Raw genomic sequence first — 21,429 nt, 5'->3', positions numbered from 1 at the left:
CCCAAGCCCCCGAGGTCGGCGACTTCCGAGACATAATCTCGCCGCACTGCAACCGCGGGCCATTCGGCACACCCACCCACCTACTGTAGACTATACGATTCCACACCACATTACCAACAGCAATCATGTTTGAACTCCCAGAGCAAAGAGGTTGGTTTCCCCCCGCCCAAGCTCTGCGCCCTTCCTCTCTGAGGAGTCTTCGAGAACGCCACGTGCTGACGACAATACCTTCCACATAGAGTCCGTCGCGAAGATCTCCTCGACTCGGCATCTGATGGTTCCGATGTAGACCAGGACGACCAGCACCATGCCGCCCTAAGGGCTCGCCTCGAGGCCCAACTCGCAAGCGCCTTTACATTCGCCCTGCCCGATACTCCATCGTCTACACGTGCACCAGCTCCCGCCGCAGACCAGGATCCGGACGGAGAGGCGCAGCCGGATCAGGAGAAGCATCAGAAGCAGCAGGACGCGGAGGAAGAGGAAGAGTTTGAATTCAGGCTCTTCAGCTCCGCCAAGCCAGCAGCAAAGGTCATCCTGCCCGACGATGACGAGGGCGCGCCGCGCGGCGAGGGGCGCCATGCTGCGGCGGCGGCCGCTGCGGTACTACCTCGTTGAACCCCTGACGGACGCACAGCGCGCCGAGGTCGAGTTCGCAGCTGTCAGCGCTGAGGATATCTTGGAAGCGGGCGCACGGCGTGCTTGGGGCATGGAGATGCCGTGGCGCGTGACACACATCGATGGCCCGGCTGGCGCGGCGACGAAGAAGAAGACAGCTTCATCGGCCACGGGCCTGCGAGAGGACGGCAAGAGGAAGAGACCGGGACAAAAGAAGAGGCTCGCGATGCGGACGAGAGAGAGGGAGGCGAAGAGGAAGGCTGAAGAGGCGGAGAAGTTGAAAACGAGCAAGGAGGAGCAGCTGAGGGAAAAGAAGAAGAGGCTGAATCGCCAGCGGAAGCTGAAGAGGAGAGCCAAGGCAAAAGAGGAGAGGGCTGCGGCGGGGTTGCCGAGCGATCATGAAGGGTCCTCGTCTGAAGGCGACGACTGAATCACGAGCTGCCTAGGCTGAGCACAACGGATGAGCTCGAATTCGCAAGCACACGCCCGACATGAGACGCTGCCTGCCTCACCTGTCTCGGAGGTGGAGGTGGAAAATACAACGTACCAACAGCAAAGATTTACGATTCATGAATTAAGTCCATATTCGGACATTGTCCTATGCATCTACTCAATCAAGTCAACGTCGCTACACGAGCTTAAAAAATGAGGCAGACTGTGGTCTCGATGACCTCTTGTTCGTCATATTTGCGATGGTCAGTCAGCGAGAGGGCAAAGGCCCATGACTCTCGGAAACTCTACTTCCAGGCACTCTCCGGGGTGGCATTGACGCTCCTTGGTCTGGTGATATCTTCTCTCGCGTGTCCGAGACGACAGGCAAGCCGAGCACGAAGAAACGGCGTAGTGAGAGTGACTATAAACGGCGGATGGCAGAGGCTGTTTCTGCCAGCCTATCATGGTTTGTACGAAGCAAATCCGGGCTCAAGATCACGAGCCCATTATTGCCAATCGAACGATATGGATGCTTTCTTCCTAGACTATAGAGTTTATGACAACAATGGATTTCATCCACAAGTTGGGGGTTGGAAAAGTATCCAGTGAATGAGAGCCCTGAAAAGAATTTGCACAATTCACTCCGTTGGTGCACGATCACGATCGGTCAGGGTTGGTAGGTTGGTACAGTCGACGCGCTCTCAACCTCAACCCGCCCGACCTCGACCACATGTTGTTCGTTCATCGTCCCAAGTACGTCAGGCCAGGCACAGGGACGACCACCTGTGGCCATAGCGAGAAGCGCGAGTTTCAAGCCGTGATCCTGTGCGCACTCAAAGCTAGGCAGGTAAAGGGGTGCTCTGTGTCCGAATTTCTGACCGGTTTCTTCCTCTGTTCGATTTTGCCAATGGGTGGAAGATCAAACCCAAGCGTTCCGGCGAACATGTATTTATCCGGGCGAATGCTTCGAATCGTAAAAGCTATATACAGTTGCCTTTTCTTCAGATCCACAAAGCTCTCTCCCTCTCTCTCTCTCTCTCACCCTCCTACGCCAACCGGCGACCTACACCCGCAACACTTGCTGGCTCAATAATAAGACTCACCGAGGTGCCTCACTTTCGACATCCCTTACCGACGCGCTCTTACAATTGCCCTTGGAGTGTTCGTTGTTAGCCCGAATCAGGGAGTGTCAAAGCTGGAAGGCAGGATATCCGTCGCATCGATGCCAATAAGGTTGGAGTCGCGGCGCGTCCATTCAGCCTGCTTCTTTCGAAATGGAAACGGTCTGAATCGAAGATTCGATTACCGTGTTGTCTGCCAAGGAACTTTTGCAAGCTACGACTCAGAGATCCACGAGGACACACTATTTTTCTGTCGAGGGCGCTGGCTCCTCGTCTACGGATCCAGTACATCACTTAACAACAATGCAGGGCTCACGATACATCTGGTTGCACCCAGTCATCACAGCACATGACGATACACTGACTGCTGGAAGTCTCTCACATCCACACAATCACAAGAGGTATACTTGCACGGGATTTCCGATCTTGGGATATTGTTCTATCTATTGAACTTGATGAGACTTGCTCCTTGCCGAGTGGCCACCACATGAAACACTTCGATGATGATGAATTCCAAAAGAGATACAAAGGTGGGCCATGGGCGACATTGCACTTTGCGAAACGGGAGAGTAAGGATTGTGCCGCATCACGGATTGTCTTCAAGAACATATCAAAAGGCGTCACAAAGGTATCAATATGTTTCAGCGGCACTTTGATGAATGCGAAAGACCATGTGGGGGCTCGACGGTTTCACAGTCAGTCGCTTTGCGGATGAGTAGGTCAGTCATCACCCGCGAGTATGCGAGATCACTCTAGCTCTGTTGAGCAGGATGCAACCATTGATTGGATTGCTCTTAAAAGGGTGTCATCAGGGCCGTCCGAAGACAATGATGATCTATCACCATGTTGCTGAGTCTTCGCAAGGGGAGGGGAAGAAGGGGAGGGAAAGAGAAGGGTGGACTGTCACAAGACGGAGAGGATTGAAGATGGCAGAGTGGATTATGGTGGACTAGCAAGTCTGAAGAGAGTGGGCTCAGGCGGGATGTCAGGCTTTTATCTGTTGGAAGGCTGCTGACAGTCACAGGCAAACTCATGAGCAACAGGGGGAGGTGCCAGCAATGCCTCCTTCTCAAGACATCTTCGTGACTCGACGGTCTACAACGCTCGGGAGAAGGAGCCCTATCATGCCAAAAGTCGCATCACTATTTGAGGGAAAAGGGGCTGCCAACAAGAGTGTTGGAAAGCTACCTTGCGCGAAAGCAGGTGGTACCCAGAGACTAAAGGTGCTGCTGAAGGCAGGAACATGCAAATGTCACGTCATCGAGATCAACAAATGGGTCAGGAGGCAGGTGCGTGCGGCCGACGGGATCTCAAGGAAAGGCCTCGTGGGATCCGTCATTTTTTGATTATAATGATGCACAAGTCATCGTAATACTTAAGGCTCAGACTACTACTATGAGGCGAAGTTGGAAGTTGTAATGTCAAAATACTTCCTATAGGGAAGCATCTGTGTGCCATTGCCGTTGGGCGCTTATCGTACTGGTGGGTTGCATAAGACTAGTACGACGACTTCATCATCGCAATGAAATGGAATTGCTGAGACTGTTTCCTGGGAATAGCTCACCAGATAAATTTTATTAGTGGAGCTATGCTAGGCTGTGTCACCCGCCTCTCCAATGCCTCAATTTCGAACAATTTTCACGCACGCCCATCATCAAGTGTCACGCAAGTGTTGATGCAGCGGTCTCACAGGCAAGTCCTAGTCAATGGCCTACAGATTGATATACGAGAATCTCGTCATTGCATATTATTGTCATTATATATCTAGTCGGGTTCCCTGGGCAAGACTGGTTCAGTATCGAGCACTCATCCCACCACCCCTTCCATCAGTTGACACGACGTCCGTACAGCGCGCGTATAGGGGTTCTGAGGGCGTCGTCGGTGCTGACAAAGGAGACATCCTGATGGGCTGTCGGCGCTCTCACGTGACCCGGTGGAGCGTGTGCCTGGACCCATCAAATGCCAGGCACGCAGTGGTGCCAGGCCAGATAGGAGAGGAGCTCCAGTGTCCCTTCCATCTCTCGACGACCACCCAGTGAACCTCTGCCGGGAGCGAAAAATTTCCCCAATCATCATCAGGCCAATACCTTTCTCAGCGCCCGCCCGTACACGACCATTGCCCGTCGGACTCTCTTCTTCCTCTCTGCTGTCCCCTTTTTTAGTGCGCATCTTCATTTAATAAATACCCATCACAATGTCTGCCACATTCAAGGCGATCTCGCCGTTCCTGCGCACGACGCGGGCTTCGCTGCGCACCGGCTACGCCAACCCCTTGGCCGCCGCCTTCAAGAAGCAGGGCGCGTCCCCCTTCTTCCGCACATACGCCGTCTACGCCCGTGACAAGCCGCACGTCAACATTGGTACCATTGGCCACGTCGATCATGGAAAGGTAAGCATCCAATCCGGCACCTGATGCTCATCCCGCGACGCCGCTAATATGCCCAACCTTCTCAGACCACCCTGTCCGCTGCCATCACTAAGCGCCAGGCCGAGAAGGGCCTTGCCAACTTCCTCGAGTACGGCGCCATCGACAAGGCCCCCGAGGAGAGGAAGCGTGGTATCACCATTTCCACGGCACACATCGAGTACTCCACTGAAAACCGCCACTACTCCCACGTCGACTGCCCTGGTCACGCCGATTACATCAAGAACATGATCACGGGTGCCGCCAACATGGACGGTGCCATCATTGTTGTTGCTGCTTCCGACGGACAGATGCCCCAGACTCGTGAGCACCTGCTGCTTGCCCGTCAGGTCGGTGTCCAGCGCATCGTTGTCTTCGTCAACAAGGTCGATGCCATCGATGACCCTGAGATGCTTGAGCTTGTCGAGATGGAGATGCGTGAGCTTCTTTCTACCTACGGATTCGAGGGTGACGACACGCCCGTCATTATGGGTTCCGCCCTCATGGCCATGAACAACCAGAAGCCCGAGATTGGTGCCAACAAGATCGATGAGCTGATGAAGGCTGTTGATGAGTGGATCCCCACTCCTCAGCGTGACCTCGAGAAGCCTTTCCTCATGTCCGTTGAGGATGTCTTCTCCATCTCCGGCCGTGGTACCGTCGTCAGTGGCCGTGTCGAGCGTGGTGTCCTGAGGAAGGATTCCGAGGTTGAGATCATTGGCAAGGGTGAGGAGATCATCAAGACCAAGGTCACCGACATTGAGACCTTCAAGAAGTCCTGTGAGGAGTCCCGTGCCGGTGACAACTCTGGCCTTCTTGTCCGTGGTATCCGCCGTGAGGATGTCAGGCGTGGCATGGTCGTCGCCGTGCCCGGCTCCGTCAAGGCCCACCAGACCTTCCTCTGCTCTCTTTACGTCCTCACCAAGGAGGAGGGTGGCCGCCACACTGGTTTCCACGAGAACTACAAGCCCCAGATGTTCCTGCGTACCGCTGACGAGTCTTGCGCCCTGACCTTCCCCGAGGGCACCGAGGATGCCGCTCACAAGATTGTCATGCCCGGCGACAACGTCGAGATGGTCGCCCACCTCCACGCGCCCAGCGCCATCGAGGTCGGTCAGCGCTTCAACGTCCGTGAGGGCGGCAGGACCGTTGCCACCGGTCTCATCACCCGTATCCTGAAATAAGCAGGATGTTGGGATAGGAGACGAGGAAGAAAAACGCAATCCAGCGTGGATGTGAAGATTTGAGCTGTCTCCAGGCGGCTGTCGCGAGATCAAGGGACATGCGGTGTACAAAAAGAAAGGATGAAAAAGGTGTTGGCTTGTTTTATGATCTCATGTACAACTACCCCCCGGCACCCCCCTTGGCGTCCCCCGAGGGCAGGCTGCTGTATATCGTCGCCGGGCGCATAGCTCTCCGCTCTATTTCACCCCTGTCTTGCACTGTACTTTAGATGGAGGCCTAATAGACGAGCTTCTGATGATTGAATTTGAAATCGCCGAGATCTGTGAATTGTTGCGTGTGCATGTGGAAGGATGCTGTGACAAAAGGAATTATCCGACTGGAGACACATTTACTGAGCCGGGTATTCCCGCTGCGATTGCGAAAAGGAGGGGCAGATTTGGTCGTGTGATTGTGAGGTTCCAGCACCCGAGGCACAGTATTGCAGCAAGCCATCATGTATCGTTGGGATTCGTCACCATGCGCCATCACCGGTTGCCCGTTTTCTGTCTTCAGATGCCGTAGTATTCGTCTATCCTCAGAGAATGTTCGGCAGAATGCCCTTCCGTCCGCACTTCCATGTAAAGCTGAGACCGCAAACTCCGTGCCCGCATGGGTCGAGGGGAAGCCTCCTCCTCTACCCTCCTCTGAGCGGTTTTCCACCAGGCCATCTCGGTGCCAAGATCCCCCGTTTAGTTGCGTAACATTCTCTCGTCCAGGGTCGTGAACATTTAGCGGAACTGGATTCATCATGTTAGTTTTTCGTGACAAGTCTCGTGCCGCTGGTGCAATTTGCAGTGGGTGGCAACATCGTGAGGGCGGTTCGGTAGTTGCATACCTTGTTGAAGCCGATGTCCTTGGCCTTCTCACGGAAGCACTGACGGCACAGGTTGAGGTCGTACTTGCGGATGAGACCAGCCGAGTGCTTGCAGACACGGCTATACATCCAAAAATCATCAGCATTTGTCCCCTCACTGAGCAATTGTTCCTCCCTCGGTCGACCGTAGGCCATCTCTTTGTGTTTTCCGCGGACCATCATGTCGATCGAGGGGGGTTGTGTAAAGTGGCGGGTTGCGGGCAGAGGCATACCAAGAGCGCGAGCCCTTGCCGTACGAGCGGGGGCGAGAGTTCCAGACAGACTCGTGAGACATGTTGGCGGTGGTTTGTCGAACGGGGGAAAGTTGACGAGTCGAGAGAGAGTTGGTCGTGGATTGGGGGGGTGGACGCGCAAAAGGGTGACTGCTTTGGAGGTTGAGCGGAAAACGGGTCGTTTCGGCGTTGGTCAAGAAATTTCGTGTGGGCGTGCGATTTTCGGGCAGGGGGTCGCCCATTGGAGCAGGGCTGCTGCCCAAGCGAGCGGCAGGTGGCCTGTGCTTTTTGAGGTCCAGTCGCGAGCCGCAATGGCTTATCAGCGATATTTGCTCACGTGACAGTAACGTGCTTGTCTGCACGGGCCATGCGTCTCTGGCCAAAGGTACCTCGAAGGCAGCTTGCTGGATTCGATAAGCGATAAGAGGTGTCCCGCCCGGTCGTTCAGCAAGGGTATGTGCTGTAGCAGCACTGCATTTCATGACGCTCGGGGAAAGCTGGCTTCTTCTGTATTTCAAAGCAGCGTGGACACCAATTCGCCTGCAGTCCTATCCCAAACTTCAGACCCTAAATAGATTTATTATTACTCTTCTGAACCCTGACCATCATGGTTCTTCTCAAGAGCTTCGTTCTCGGCGCTCTGGCCGCCACGGCGGCTGCCAAGTCGGCCGTCATCGACCTGATCCCCTCCAACTTTGACAAGGTTGTGCTCAAGTCGGGCAAGCCCACCCTCGTGGAGTTCTTCGCTCCCTGGTGCGGCCACTGCAAGACTCTGGCCCCTGTCTACGAGGAGCTTGCCCTCGCTTTTGAGAACTCCAAGGACAAGGTGCAGATTGCCAAGGTTGACGCCGATGCTCAGAAGGAGCTCGGCAAGCGCTTCGGCATCCAGGGCTTCCCCACGCTCAAGTGGTTCGATGGCAAGAGTGACACCCCGGAGGACTACAAGAGCGGCCGCGACCTCGACAGCCTGAGCGAGTTCATCACGACCAAGACGGGCGTCAAGTCCAAGAAGGCCCAGAAGCCCGTCAGCAACGTGGCCCTGCTCACCGACGCGAACTTTAAGAAGGCGATTGGCGGTGACAAGGACGCTCTCGTCGCCTTCACCGCTCCCTGGTGTGGACGTACGTTGTTTGTAGCACCCTCCCAGCACATCTCAGAGCTAACATGACTGTGCGTGCAGACTGCAAGAACCTCGCCCCCGTCTGGGAGGAGGTCGCTAGCGACTTCGCCGCCGAGGATGGTATCATCATCGCCAAGGTCGACGCTGATTCGGAGGGCAGCAAGAACACCGCGCAGGCGGAGGGCGTCACTTCGTACCCCACCATCAAGTGGTTCCCGAAGAACGGCGGCCCCTCGGAGCTTTACAGCAGCGGGCGCTCCGAGCAGGCGTTCGTCGACTGGATCAACGCGAAGGTCGGCACGCACCGCACCGTCGGCGGCGGGCTCGACGTCACGGCTGGCACCATCGCTGCGCTCGACAGCATCGTCGCCAAGTTCACCGGCGGCCTGTCTCTGGCCGAGGCCTCTGCGCAGGTGCAGAAGGAGGCTGCGTCGCTTGCCGAGCAGGCTCAGTACAAGTACGCCGAGTACTACGTCAAGGTCTTCTCCAAGCTCAACGCCAGCGAGGGCTGGGCCGCGAAGGAGCTGGCTCGCCTCGACGGCATCCTTACAAAGGGTGGCCTTGCGCCCGCCAAGCGCGACGAACTCACCAGCAAGACCAACATTCTGAAGAAGTTCGTCGAGCAGGTCGTCGAGAAGGTCAAGGAGACCAAGGACGAGCTGTAAATAGCCAGCCTCGCATCCAACCAAATACGTCAAAATGAGCCAACGCTGCACATGGAAAACAGGAACAAGTAGTTTTGGAAGACTGGGGTCGCAGCGTTCTGATTTAGCATGACATGTTCGCGGCCCAGCCGCCCCGGCACCTGAATACACGCACATGAATTGATGCCCTGCATGCAGTCGTAACGTCATTGATAGTCTGCCTGAAGCTCAGGGTCATGGTACAGCTGAGCGCAACGCTCGCCTCGTGAGTCGAGCGACGAAAGAAGGTACGTTGGTAGTGATTGGCCGACTCTAAGCAGGCTTTGCGTTTGAGTTTCCGTCCTTGTCCTTGTCTGTCAGGAGAGCCGTCTCGAGGTTATCCAAGCGGCGAGACATCTCGTCCACTAGAGAGGGTCAGCTGGAGTTGGGGCTCGATAGGCACTCGGAGACGCTCACTCTTGGCGAAGATCTCACTCGATATGCCGGCAAACTTGTTGGAAATGGTGTTGAGGAGCTCGTCGACGGCAGCGTTGACATCACCTGCAGCGTTGCCGCCCTCGGTGTTCTTGGTTCTCGTTAGCTCCTTGCTATAGTGCACATGCGCTGGTTCCGAGGCCAGGAGGGGCAGAGAGGGGCATACGGTAGGGGGCGGGGTGGGAGACTTCTGGTCGGGGTTGCTGGACGACATATTGATCAGCTGCTGACTGTCTTCCTGGTCGATAAATCAAGAGGCTCGATTGATTCCCTCGACACACACGAATGAGCTACGATGTGCAGACCACGATGAGTGCTTGCAATACCACCAGGTCAGGTGTAGCGTGGTGGCTGGTGGGGGGTTCAAGACGTGGTCGAAGGGCGGGTGAGTCGCAGGTGCATGCCAGGTGATCTACGGTTGGCGAATGCGGCAGAGGCTGCTGTGCCTTGCCTTAGCGTGCGACCCACCCACTGCCATCGCGTCCATGGGAGAGTGTGTCAACCCTCCCCCCTGTGGTTGCCAACCCGGCCTTGAGTTCATCTCAACGACTTCATCAACCACCAGTGACACCCTCACCCACAGCCCACTCGCTTGGTTCTACCGCTCACGCCATGCTGCCCCGCCACATGCCAAGGTAGGGTCGACACGAATCTTCAGGAGGATCTTGTTTCCCTTGTTTCCATCGTTTCTCGCGGATGCCCAGCGCCACCTCCCCTGCGCCAAGGGGAGAGGGACAGTACGTGCCGCCAACATGCCGCCACGTCAACCACCGCAGTTCATCTCCATTTTCCTCTTTATAGTCTTTCTGTGGATTCTTTTTAGTCCCGAGAGCCCCAGCCAGTATCTCTCCTTCGGCACCATCCTGGCCGACCGTGTGGAGCGCCACAAGGCTGCTCTCGAACACTTGAATGCGTCGTCCTGGGGCGACTTTTCTCCACCACAAAGCGACAGCCCGAAGGACTTTGCGCCGACGTACGTGAACTTTACGGGGTTCCGAGAAGGGGATGGCCTGGCCTGGGCAGACCTCTCGCGGTTCCAGCAGCAGTGCCAGAGATGGAGCCACAGGATCAACCCGCCCAAGGCAGGCCACGATGGACTGATGCATGGCGAGCGGGAGGCCGCTGTCTGGCAGAACGCTACCGGTATGCTCAAGGGGCAGTGGGTTCGCAAGGATGCCTCTGTCCAGCGAGGTGTGGCTGATTACAACCTGACCACCATGGCGCCGGAACATGCCTGGCCAGGCGTCTACTCATCGTGGTCCCGCAACATCACCGGCCACGAGGGCAAAATGGTGCTCGACATGATCGACACGGGCCGCAACGTGCGGGAAATGTCCTACGAGCTGCCATCTGACATTCTCGACACGGCCGGCGGTACCGTCCGGACGGCAAAGGCGTCGCTCGAAATAGAAGACGTCCACGGCACCGGTAGCACCTGGGAGGTGCGCATGTATGGCGTGCAGTGGCCTCGTACGGGAACAATTCTTCTGACGACGACGAGCGAGAAGTTTGACGGCATCTTCGGCCTGCCGCACCTGGCCATGGGCCCAGACTATTTCCAGTCCAGTCAGAGGCTTCTCAACGAAACTCTTGCCAATGTCGTACGGAAGGAGTCGACAACCTTTTTCAACACCATGAGCCTGCCTTGGTCGTCAGACCCCGTCAATGCCCAACAGGAGGCCCTCGACCCAGAACCTCACTGCGAATATGTGCTGTATGCCCAAGTCCACCCGCCGGACAAGATGAGCCTCAACATGAGGGGCTTCGACCCGGACTACAACAGCATGGCCGATGTCATTCGGGACATCGAGCAAGAGCTCCGTTTCCCAAACGGGGCGCCGGTTCGAGGCATTCCCGAACTGCAAATGTCAGCCATCCTGTGGTCGCCAGACTGCGCGTTCTTTCTAGAGTCAAAGGGACCGCCAGACTTTGCCTCGATTGACGGCCAACACCTCGTCGGCAGGAAAATTGAGGTCATCTATGGTCAGATACGTTTCTGGGTCATGGCTTTCGCCACTGTCTTCTTGGGTCAGGTGTTTCTCTTGAAGGACCAGATGGAAGAATCCTCGACCCCTTCGACGCTCTGTCGCATCAGCTACGCATCGATCAGCATGATGGTGGTCCTGGACGGTATTGTCTTTGGCGGTGCCGTCATTTGGGCGCTCGACGCTGCCATCACCTTTGTCGAGTCGCTCTCCCTGCTGATCACGGCCTTCCTCGCCATGGCCATTGGAGGCACATTCCTCGCGGAGATGCACAAGGTGCAGGAGCCGTTGGAAAGGAGGCGGGCCGAAAGAGGTTCGCCGCGACCCAGCACGCCTCGCCCTTCATCAACACCCCTGCCTCGCGAAGAGTCGCCCGCGGCGCCGAACCCCACGCCCGAAGACGTGGCAACGCCTGCCCCCGAGTCTACGTCGCCCACACCGGCAACCCCTTTGCAGCGTGCCCCTTCGCCGCCCATCATCATCCCCTCCGATCAAGACATTGACGCTGAGATTGAGGAGAACGAGACGGCTACAGCGGCGACGGCGGCTAACCCACGAATACAAGCTGCGTCGGCTCGTAGCATGATTGTCGCCCGCTTCGCGCTCACCATCTCCTTCATCCTCATCCTCTCCATCATATCGACATCCTGGTCCTCTCGTACCCGATCCCTCTTCAGCAATGCTCTCGCCTTTTTTTACGTCTCGTTCTGGGTGCCCCAGATTCACCGTAACATCATGCGCAACTGCCGCCGCGCCCTCTCCTGGCGCTTCATGATCGGCCAGTCGATACTTCGCCTATTACCCCTTGCATACTTCTATCTCTGCGAGGATAACTTTCTCATGGCCGAGCCCGACCCCCGCGCCTTCTTTGTCTTTTGCGCCTGGCTCTGGGTTCAGCTCTGGATCCTCGCGGCGCAGGACATCCTCGGCCCGCGTTTCGGCGTGCCTGCCGGCTGGGCGCCCGAGGCGTGGGACTACCACCCCGTCCTGCGAGAGGACAAGCTCGAGGATGGCAGCTTCCCTGCCGGTCTCCTCTCGTCGCTCGAGCCGGTGCAGGCGGAGCAGGGCAAAGACGCCGCCGTCGCCGGAGCGCGCAGCGCCAAGACGGAGTGCGCCATCTGCTTCGATACGCTCGAGGTACCCGTCATGAAGGCCGCCGAGGCGGACTCTACCGCTGGCGGCGTGGCGGGCGTGCTGAATCGGCGCAATTACATGGTGACGCCGTGCAGGCACATATTCCACAGCCCATGTCTGGAGAGCTGGATGCGATACCGGTTGAAGTGCCCCATTTGTCGAGACGATCTGCCGCCGCTGTGAGCGGCGTTGTAGTATTTTGTACATCAAGCGGCAGGGGGGTTTACATCACACTTTTTTCATACTAGATGATGACATGTATTGGCGTTGTTTTTGAATATCTCTCAGGTTCTGTGGGCCTCTCATCTAGATGCACGAGTCACCCGTCGCGCCCTGAAGTGAAGCCATAGTCTGTGCTGGATGCTGTCAATACGTGTCATTGCGGGCCTCAGCTCTCCACGGTTCTCTGATGCGTTTCGTCTTTAGAGGCAGAATACATTCTGCTGGTTCTTACGGTGTCCACGATACACTGGATGCATCTCCCACCTTTGAAGACGTCCTACCGGGCCGCTTGCAGATCCGGAGCAGCGAAACAATGGACGCGGCACAGCGTTTAAGCGACGCGGCATGCACTGACTGGCCAGGCCAGGGATCTGAACTGGCCCATGCCGTCATCATATATGAATGATGGAAATGCAGCTTTTGTACGTCCATCTTCTACGATGTACTTCTCCCCCGCAAATGGCAAAAAACACCCCTAGCCAGAATAAGGGTTCCAGCTCCACCGAGCTTGCCAGCCCGCCTCCATCCCCACAACAGCCCCGTCCGCCAACTCCACCACGCTTCACTCAGCCGAAAAAATTAACCAAAAATCGCCAAAAACATACAACATCGAGGATTCGCTGGTGGTCACCCACCCAACTACTAGTTCAACCCTTACTGGCTTATCTATGGGAGAGCGGACGGGATCCCGAGTTCTCCAGTAGGTATGGTCGTATGTGCTGGTAGATGGTGCTTCTGGCGCTCATATCGGGTGATTAACGTACGAGCTCTGACAAGAGTGATCAGTGGTGATCCGTGTGCTCTACTGTACAAGGAAGATGCCTTCCGTTCTCGTGTCTCGTCTATTGAAAAAAGAGAGAAAAATAAAAAAAACTCCCAGCCCCCTTAGTTCCACTGCTTGTACGCCTTTTGCTTCTGCCTCGTGTTCCACCCAAGCTTGCCGCTGATGCTGTTGACCCAGTCCTCGCTCCGCCGGCCGTGCGCCTGCACCGAGGCAAAGGGGTAGCGGCTCGCGCTGATGGTGACGTAGTCGCCCGGGTGCAGCTCGACGCGCTCGCGGCCGTCGAAGCTCGCCCACGAGTTGGTGCGCACCGTGTAGGGCACGCCGACGCGCAGCACGATCGTGTCGGGCAGGATGATGGGGCGGAACGAGAGCGTGTGGGCGCAGATGGACGTCACGAGCATGACGGGGTTCTCCGGGTGGCAGAGAGAGCCGCCGGCCGCCAGGTTGTACGCGGTCGAGCCGGTGGGCGTCGAGACGCAGATGCCGTCGGCTTGCACTGATGTGAAGTGTTCGTCGTCGCCAAAGATCTCAGTGTACGACATGGCTGAACACCAGTCAGTCGTCATCTCCAAAGAAGAAAAAAAATTGGTAGTTAAAGAGGCAATACGCACTTGGATTGGGGCCGCGGTCCACGACAATCTCATTCAGAATCTCATAGGTGCCGTCGGGCTTGTGCGTGTGCTCATTGTCCTTCTCCTCGCCGATGAGCTCCTCGACGAGATCCCTGCCTGCATTCTCGTCGTCCAGCGAGCTCGTGCTGCTGGCCGCGTCGTTTGTGCTGATACGCTTCTGACTCCTCATGATGGTGCCCTCGAACCGCAGCCGCAGGCTCACGGTGACGCCCTTGTTGAATGCGTTTGTTAAGATGGATCGATGGTCCTCAAAGTCAAACTTTGTGAGGAATCCGAGACTGCCGAGCGCGAAGCTGAGGATGGGAGGCACGATACGCTGGAACAACCAGCTCGCATAGAGGACTGTGCCGTCACCGCCGAGGGTGATGATGAAGTCAAACGTGTGCGGTCGCGTGCGGCACATTTCGTCGTCCCAGTATCGCAGCCGCTTGGAGATGGACTCGCCGCTGTCATCCACCCGGAGCTCGCCCGCCTCGACGTATTCCGACCGCAGCTCGTCCAGGAGACCAGAGGCATTGAACTTCTTGCTGTCTCGGAACTTGTTCTCGACATAGACGGTGTACCGGACCTCGTGGTCACGACCCAGAAGCCACTTGACCAGCTCCCTAGTCCGAGGGATGAGATCTGCATCATGAATCTTGGTCAGGAGAAAGATGGTCTTGACGCGGAACCGGATGCGCATGCTGCTGAGTCGTCTGCTGAGCTCACGCACGCCCCAGGCCATGTCGCTCAGCTGCTTCTTCGTGAGGAGGCGGCTATGCAGCTCGTCCTTGGAGTGGACCGATTCGTCGACCGCGTGTTTTCTGCGCGCCCGCCATGTTGACTTGGGACTCGGACTTGATAATCTCGTTGCGCCACGCCTGCTCGTCAGCCTGGCCGTCCACATCCTCGCCCGAAACGCCGGGCCCCAGGATATGGGCGCGACTCTTGTGATCCGCCTCGCTGCCCTTGACGTCAACCTTCTCTTCGAGGCCCTTCTCACCCGACAGGTCTTTGGATGGCTGCTGGCCCGGGCGGTCGTATGCACCATGCGCCTGGTAGTGATCCGGGCCGGCCTGCTGGCCTCGAGGGTCGTGGTGGGCTTTCTGCGCCTGAAGGAACTGATGAACCATGCAATCGGTGTTCCGCCTGACATGCCTCGCCGGGATCATCAATGGCGCCTCAGCAGACACGAGCGAGCTTTTGCGGCGGTACGGGCTGCTGGGGTCGAAGGTGACCTGACGTCCATGGTCAGCGGGGGTACAGTCCGGTGATAGCCCTCCTCACTTCATGGATGAAGGTGGGCGTCACGGCCCACGGGAGATGAGAAGAAGACAAGGGAGGGCAAACCTCGACGGGCTTTTGGTACTCGCCATCGCTGCCACTGGTGTGCCCATCATCATCGGGAGCATACGAGCCGCGCCTCTCGTCCTCCTGCCCCTTACTGCCCATGATGTCGAGCTGGCTGCGGTGAGTCCGGTGTGCGCTGCGGGCGAATGTCGCAGGGGGGGAGGGGCGGGTGCTAGAGCTGTCCTTATCCTGGCTGTGGCTGTCTCGGCTCGTTCTCGTAGGCGGGGCAGTAGCAGTGTTTGGAGGGTCAGAGAGGCAAAGGTACGAGAACCTCTCGGTCAACTGGGGCAAACGCTACGAAGGGGCGCAGAAGAGAAAATGCCCTCGAGACTGAGACCGAACGATCAGAGGATTTCGAGGTATTTTCCAACAAGGCGGGAGGCACTCATAGCCATGGCGTGGATGAGTACGAAGGGGGAAAATGACATGGACCAAGAGATGTACCAAGCGCTGAGTGAGCTGCCGCGCTGCAGTGCGTCAGGTGCCCTCAAGCGCCGGGGGGGGCATTCCGCGTAGGGAGTGGACAGTGGACCGCACTGAACAGTAGAGGGAGCTTAGTGATGCCTGTACCTGGAGGAGGGAGGTACCTGAGGGAGGTAGGTACCTGAGGTAGGGAGATAGGTACCTGTGGCGGTGCGCGCTAGCCCGTAGACCGCCATGCCATGCCTGACGTGACGCCGCTGTCTGTCTCGGTTCACGGCGTTTTTGACTCTGAGGAAGGGGCCACTGTGACGTTGATTGTGTCGGGATTCCGCAACAACGCTTATTCATCGCTCCCAACCCGCCACCAGATGTTCATTCAGACACGGCACGGCTCATGGCTGCGAGTCCTAAAGAGTTGGGAGGGAACCTGACATGGATGCCAAGTCCAGGTCTGACAGGTGCCGAGGTGGGGGTGTGTGGCTCGAGCTCTGAAGGTCCAGCACAATCAATCGCTATCGGCCTGGGCTCTAGGTACCTTATCAGTTGTACTTGCCCTGGCAACTTCATCCCACCACCAAGAAGATCAAGACGGGGAGGCAAGGGGCCCTTCACGAACCTCAACTGTACCTCCCGTCTGAAGTGCCGATTGCCCGCCAGGCCACCAAAGAGAGGTTTCTAGAGAAGGCTGCGCTGCCTCCCATTTCATTCCGACCCTCGAATCCACGAAGAATGCTATCCAACGTCTCCCTCCTACAGCAGTCTTTTTCGTCGTTCGCTTTTCTGCGAGTAGCACCCACCGCCAATCCTCGACCTGCCGACCAGGCGCAATCGAGCGCCACCAACAGCGACGCGCGAAACCTTTCAGCAAGCCCGTCAACATGAATTCTCTATGGCCCTCGAGGCCGCCTAAGGAGGATAGCGAGACTAGCTCCAGCGAGCCCAAAGCCGAAGCCGCGAATCCAAGCGAACAACCTTCCGATACCACACCCGAGCAGTACAACCTCCTGCCCCCTCCGCCACCACCGCCCGTCTCCTCGTCTCGCCCCGGCCTCGTCAGAAACTCATCCATCCCACCCGAGGCACCGACAGCACCGGCGCCTCCTGTACCGATGCCTCCAGTCTCCAATGCCTCCCAGCCGCCGACCGACTCGCTGTCTCTCATGCAGCTTAGGAAGATCGTGGCCGAGTTCAACAAGGCCGAACCTGTTGCGTACGACTTTGCCTACGAAGATGCAGGACCACACGAGGAGGAGATTGACGAATGGTTCAGTTATCAATTCTGGCAGTGGGTGCGCCTGAATGCTGTGCAGAGCGCCTTCGAGTCGCAATGGCAGTCGCACTACGACATGGCATCGTGGACCGACGTGGATGACGACGCGAGGACCGACTTTCTTCGCGAAGCGCTTGACAGCCTACAGGCTTCGGAACAGGCCGATCGCTTGGACGCCGCCCGCGTGCTGTTGTACCTCTCGCTTGGACGCTGGGTCGACACGGCCGTCCCAACACGTCGCACACACGGTCTCAAGTCTGCTGCGAGCCCCTCACAGCTTGATGCCATCAAGTCACAGACCGTTTTCCTGACGTCACTTGACGGGCTGCGCATAGTTTGGCAGTCCATCCAAGACTGTTTCGAGGCCTTCTGGTTCGTACCGCCAGCTCCCATGGCCCGGAGAGAGCCCATCCCGCTGACCAGTTCTTCGTAGGTCTGAGGACCAGGGCTTCCCCCAGCCGGGAAGTGCCCAAGACGCCCAGGACGAGCTCCTCAACCTCATGACTGTGCTCTACATCGCCATCCAAGAGACGTTGAGCGACCCAAGCTCACTAGAGGCGACGCGCTCAGCACTACGTATGTGTGCCCCCGTGAGAATGTTACGGCATCTCGCGCCAGAAATTGACATGTATGGCAGTTGCCCTGAACCCCGGCTTGGTCAATTTCATGTCACTCGCGACATCAAAAGTGCGATGGGACGAGACAAACACGCTCCCGTTGAACCAGATCCTCCTCCTTCTCTGGAAGTCTATCCTCCTGGTCTTTGGCGGCATTGATGAGATCGTTGCTGCCAAGAGGGCCGTCAGCGAGACAGACAAGGACGAAAAGTCTGCCGCCATCATCTCAGCATCGCCCCTGGACTACCACACGTTCCGTCAAGAGCTCACCTCTAAATACCCCGCCTACCTACCACCGGCACCTGCCATAAACCTCGAGGCCGAGAGCACCACGATCCTCCCCCCTCCATCGAACCAACCCCCGAGAGCGTCTGCGAATGGCATCATCCCCGTGGCGCCAAACACGCAAAGCGGTGGTGCTTCCATCCTCAACCAACCAGTGCACATTGCCACCCCGGCTCCTTCACCTCCACCGTCCCCTAGTATTGGTGGTAAAGGTGGTAAGAAGCAAAACTACCAAACAAACCAGAACTTTCCCTTCATGTACCCGCCCCTGGATACCACCAGCAACAGCGCTGGCGGCAAGGGCGGCGCGGGTCTGCAGGACACATTGGTGGGACGAAAGTGGAAGGGCAGCGACATTCCGGCCTCCATCCTGGAGGCCGGCAACCTCTTCTCCGACCGAGTTCGGCTCAGTCGGGCCATGCGCCAGCTGTGGGATGAGCGTGTCAGGTTTATGCAGACCGGTCGCGGCTGGCAAGGGGATTCCGATGACGACGTCAACAGTATCGATCTCGACCCCGACATTGACCCCGAGGAAGACCTTGGGCTTGACCTCAGCGACATGACGCCTGAAGAGAGGGAGTTGATTGCTTCGCTGAGAGGTGTCAGCAGTAAGCGCAAGGCTGAGAGTGAGCCGTTGGTCGATTATGGTCCTCATTCCACCATTGACGAGGACGTGAAGAGTCGCCTTTTGGCCGTTGAGAGTTTTTACGTGAGCGAAGCTGGTTTTCTACCCCGTGGCGCTTTGGTCTTGAGCTAACCTTTGTACAGCAAGAAATGCTTCCTCATCTACAATCACTAGTCATTGTTCTTCTGCGGCCCATCTTCATGAATGTCTCAGCTCTGTCCCAGCCGGGGCCAGCCCAACAGCATCCGAGCATGGCTGGGAGGGGCGCGAATGCCGGCGTTAATGGCGGTCCGGGGCAAGCGCGGCAACAGCAGGAGCCTTCGGCACCAGGGGCTGGGGCGCCAGAACCTCCAGAGATGTCTCCGGAGGAGGTCGATGCGACGCGGTCGAGAGAGATCCCGACAAAAGCGGCCACCGGAACGCTCTTGCTGCTCCTAAAATGGCTGAAGCTGTCACGTAAGCTTTCTTGTTTTTCTTTGCTCATCTGGTCACCACCAGCTCACATTCACAGATGTCCTCAAGTTCGAATACCTCACACAGCTCTTATTGGATCACAACTACCTTCCCCTGGTCCTGAAGCTCTTCGCGCACCAGGATATACAGCAGGCTGTCGACAGCAAAACGGATCGGATAGAAAACAGGTATGTGTCTGCGCCATGTTGACAGATGAACGAGTCTGACTTGTTAGTTTCTTCCACTTCTGCAACTTGAGGTCCAGCTTGGGAGCCCGAGATGAGCCTCCAGCTGTGCCGGCTCCAGAGGATGAAGATGAATTGATCGAGAGCGAGGACGATGCGGCACCTCCGCCTATTCGCAGGCAACGATCGCCTTCGGCGGTTGCCATTCCTGAGACGAGCGAGGAGGAACACGAGCCGCCGGAAGGTCAAACCTCGGCGCGACCCGAAGTCGACGAGCTCGGCTACCCAGTCAATCCCTTACCGATGGAGCCAATCACGGACTTTTCAAGGCGGAACTTCCTCTCGCTCATCAACTACCTCCGCATCATGCAGAAGATCTGTAAACGCAAGGCGCACCGCAACCTGCTGCTCGTGCAGTACAAGTCGTCGAACATACTACGCAAATCGCTCAAGGTTCCGCAGCAGGAGCTGCGCCTGTACACGCTCAAGCTTTTCAAGAACCAGGTGCCCTACTGCGGCCGTAAGTGGCGCCAGAGCAACATGCGCGTCATCACGGCTGTATATCTGCACGTCCGGCCGGAGCTGCGCGACGAGTGGCTCGCGGGCAGCGACGTCGACGCCGAGGTGGATTCGGCGCTGCCGCTGGAGCAGGCGATACGCAGCCTGACGCACTGGTTCAACATGCGCAAGTACCCCGAGCAGGTAGCCGGTGACCTGCGGTCGGCGTATCGCGAGAAGCAGAGTTTCTTCATGCGCGAGTTGGAGAAGCTGGGTATGAACTGGCACGACGCAGGGGGAGACGAGATGGTCAACAGTGAGTGATCCTTTTCTTTTTTTTTCCCTTTTTTTTCTCTTTATACCAAACATACCTGGAGCTGCGCTAATATCGTAGCAGTACAAACGGGAAGTTACTAGCAGAAGTCTCCGCTGCCGCGTTGATGGCAAGGTTGACCATCTGCGGTATACTGCAAGGGAACTGCGATGACCGAATCACTACATGATATGATAGATGCATCATGACTACTTCACAGCGAGGGATATCATCTTCATGATCAAGCGAAATGATTAGACATTAAGTTGCTGAGGCGGCTATGTTTACAAGACGGGGGTTCTTTTGGTCGCTGACCAGCCTGTGATGACTTGATCACGCCTATGTTTTCCATACATGTGAAGCCGTTCAGCGACGGTCAAAGGTGCCGTCCTCGTAGCGGTACGGGTTCGTCTGACCGGTGTGAACGCCCGCCGTCTGCTGGGGCAGGGGCTGTGCGTAAGCGGCGTCGTGGGTGTGGGTCTCGTTGGAGACGCCATAGGCCGTGCCGGGCGGGACGACGTGGTCGTTGGCGATGCCGTTTCCGGTGCCGTTGGTGTAGCCGTAGCCCACCTCCGTCTTGGGGTGCGAGTAAGGGTGAGCGTCCTGACCCGGAGCGACGGCCGTGGCCTCGGTGTTGTAGCTGTTGCGGACCTGGTCGGGGGAGGTGTGGGCGGGGAGGGTGTTTGTCGTTGTCAAAGGCGCCGGCGCCGTGGGCCTTGCGCTTGCTACGCCAGCCGAAGAGGCCGCCGCCGGAGCCGCGGGTCTTCTTGCCGCCGGAGCCCGAGGTGTAGTTGTTGTCGGGGGCCGGGGCCGAAGCGCTTCTCCTTCTTGTGGTGGCGGACGAGGAAGACCTCGACGAGGATGGAGAGCAGGAAGAAGACGATGGCGATGATGGAGACGGCGAAGCAGGCGCTCTGCAGGCGGCAGGCCTGGCGGAAGGAGGGCAGGTTCGTGAAGCCGTCGGTGCCCTGGACGTCGGCGGCGGAGCGGCCGCGGCCGTAGGGGGTATCGACGTAGCCGTTGCAGGAGGAGGCGCCGTGACGGTTGGCATAGGCGACGTAGATGAAGGCGCCGGCAAAGGCGAGATCGAGGAGGATGGCGATGGCCGAGGTGAAGATGCGACCGGCGAGGCAGCAGAGCAGGACGAGGCCGAGGATGGTGTAGAGCACAGCGGCGCCCGAGATGCCCGTCACGGCGCGCACATAGGTCGCAATGTGAATGTTGTGGTTGGAGAGGGTGGCTAGGAAATAGGAGAAGATGCCGAGGACAATGGCGGCGCAGCCGAACTGGACGCCCCGGATGAACCACTGCAGGAACTTGAGGGCAACACCTTTCGCCATTGTTACGATGACCTGTTGTGGTGGTGGTGTTGTGAAAGATGTGATGTGTGTGTGTAAGGGCGTGAGGAGATCGAAGTGGTCAGCAGCCAAGTTGAGTCGCGCACAGGCAGGTCTCTTGCTAGCAATACTGTCACAAGTGGTTGTTTCGACAGATTCAGATCATGACCCGATCGCTCCACCTCGAACCAGGGAACGGGGGGAGGCTGCTTCATAT

General features: G+C 57.5%; 9 protein-coding genes across 9 annotated transcripts; 5 read left to right on the top strand and 4 right to left on the bottom strand.

The window, feature by feature from the left end:
- Nucleotides 1-544: 544 nt before the first annotated feature.
- On the top strand, nucleotides 545-1,045 carry VDBG_04230 (predicted protein; the record flags this gene model as incomplete). Its single annotated transcript, XM_003006231.1, has 1 exon — nucleotides 545-1,045. One exon carries the CDS (start codon nucleotides 545-547, stop codon nucleotides 1,043-1,045), a length of 501 nt encoding a protein of 166 aa, XP_003006277.1.
- Nucleotides 1,046-4,362: 3,317 nt separating this feature from the next.
- VDBG_04229 (elongation factor Tu) lies at nucleotides 4,363-5,756 on the top strand (the record flags this gene model as incomplete). Its single annotated transcript, XM_003006230.1, has 2 exons — nucleotides 4,363-4,557; nucleotides 4,623-5,756. 2 exons carry the CDS (start codon nucleotides 4,363-4,365, stop codon nucleotides 5,754-5,756), a joined length of 1,329 nt encoding a protein of 442 aa, XP_003006276.1.
- A 543-nt stretch (nucleotides 5,757-6,299) lies between these two features.
- Nucleotides 6,300-7,021, bottom strand: VDBG_04228 (40S ribosomal protein S29; the record flags this gene model as incomplete). Its single annotated transcript, XM_003006229.1, has 3 exons — nucleotides 6,300-6,533; nucleotides 6,632-6,731; nucleotides 6,883-7,021. 3 exons carry the CDS (start codon nucleotides 6,942-6,944, stop codon nucleotides 6,525-6,527), a joined length of 171 nt encoding a protein of 56 aa, XP_003006275.1.
- A 468-nt stretch (nucleotides 7,022-7,489) lies between these two features.
- Nucleotides 7,490-8,667, top strand: VDBG_04227 (disulfide-isomerase erp38; the record flags this gene model as incomplete). Its single annotated transcript, XM_003006228.1, has 2 exons — nucleotides 7,490-8,003; nucleotides 8,063-8,667. 2 exons carry the CDS (start codon nucleotides 7,490-7,492, stop codon nucleotides 8,665-8,667), a joined length of 1,119 nt encoding a protein of 372 aa, XP_003006274.1.
- Nucleotides 8,668-8,958: 291 nt separating this feature from the next.
- VDBG_04226 (predicted protein) lies at nucleotides 8,959-9,334 on the bottom strand (the record flags this gene model as incomplete). Its single annotated transcript, XM_003006227.1, has 2 exons — nucleotides 8,959-9,050; nucleotides 9,103-9,334. The coding sequence occupies 2 exons, from the start codon at nucleotides 9,332-9,334 to the stop codon at nucleotides 8,959-8,961; spliced, it is 324 nt and encodes a 107-aa protein (XP_003006273.1).
- Nucleotides 9,335-9,872: 538 nt separating this feature from the next.
- VDBG_04225 (transmembrane E3 ubiquitin-protein ligase) lies at nucleotides 9,873-12,422 on the top strand (the record flags this gene model as incomplete). The annotated part of the gene is made up of 1 exon (XM_003006226.1): nucleotides 9,873-12,422. The coding sequence occupies one exon, from the start codon at nucleotides 9,873-9,875 to the stop codon at nucleotides 12,420-12,422; it is 2,550 nt and encodes an 849-aa protein (XP_003006272.1).
- Nucleotides 12,423-13,346: 924 nt separating this feature from the next.
- VDBG_04224 (ATP NAD kinase) lies at nucleotides 13,347-15,308 on the bottom strand (the record flags this gene model as incomplete). The annotated part of the gene is made up of 4 exons (XM_003006225.1): nucleotides 13,347-13,789; nucleotides 13,857-14,819; nucleotides 14,860-15,094; nucleotides 15,144-15,308. 4 exons carry the CDS (start codon nucleotides 15,306-15,308, stop codon nucleotides 13,347-13,349), a joined length of 1,806 nt encoding a protein of 601 aa, XP_003006271.1.
- A 1,199-nt stretch (nucleotides 15,309-16,507) lies between these two features.
- VDBG_04223 (HAM-2) lies at nucleotides 16,508-20,065 on the top strand (the record flags this gene model as incomplete). Its single annotated transcript, XM_003006224.1, has 7 exons — nucleotides 16,508-17,271; nucleotides 17,333-17,567; nucleotides 17,626-18,510; nucleotides 18,570-18,882; nucleotides 18,938-19,067; nucleotides 19,115-19,878; nucleotides 19,980-20,065. The coding sequence occupies 7 exons, from the start codon at nucleotides 16,508-16,510 to the stop codon at nucleotides 20,063-20,065; spliced, it is 3,177 nt and encodes a 1,058-aa protein (XP_003006270.1).
- Nucleotides 20,066-20,241: 176 nt separating this feature from the next.
- VDBG_04222 (conserved hypothetical protein) lies at nucleotides 20,242-21,215 on the bottom strand (the record flags this gene model as incomplete). Its single annotated transcript, XM_003006223.1, has 2 exons — nucleotides 20,242-20,515; nucleotides 20,605-21,215. 2 exons carry the CDS (start codon nucleotides 21,213-21,215, stop codon nucleotides 20,242-20,244), a joined length of 885 nt encoding a protein of 294 aa, XP_003006269.1.
- Between the last annotated feature and the right edge of the window lie 214 nt (nucleotides 21,216-21,429).

Source organism: Verticillium alfalfae, genomic scaffold (assembly GCF_000150825.1).
Source record: "Verticillium alfalfae VaMs.102 supercont1.4 genomic scaffold, whole genome shotgun sequence".
Classification (NCBI taxonomy): domain Eukaryota; kingdom Fungi; phylum Ascomycota; class Sordariomycetes; order Glomerellales; family Plectosphaerellaceae; genus Verticillium; species Verticillium alfalfae.
The sequence above is the reverse complement of the archived record's forward strand: the minus strand, read 5'-3'. Positions and strand labels throughout refer to the sequence as shown.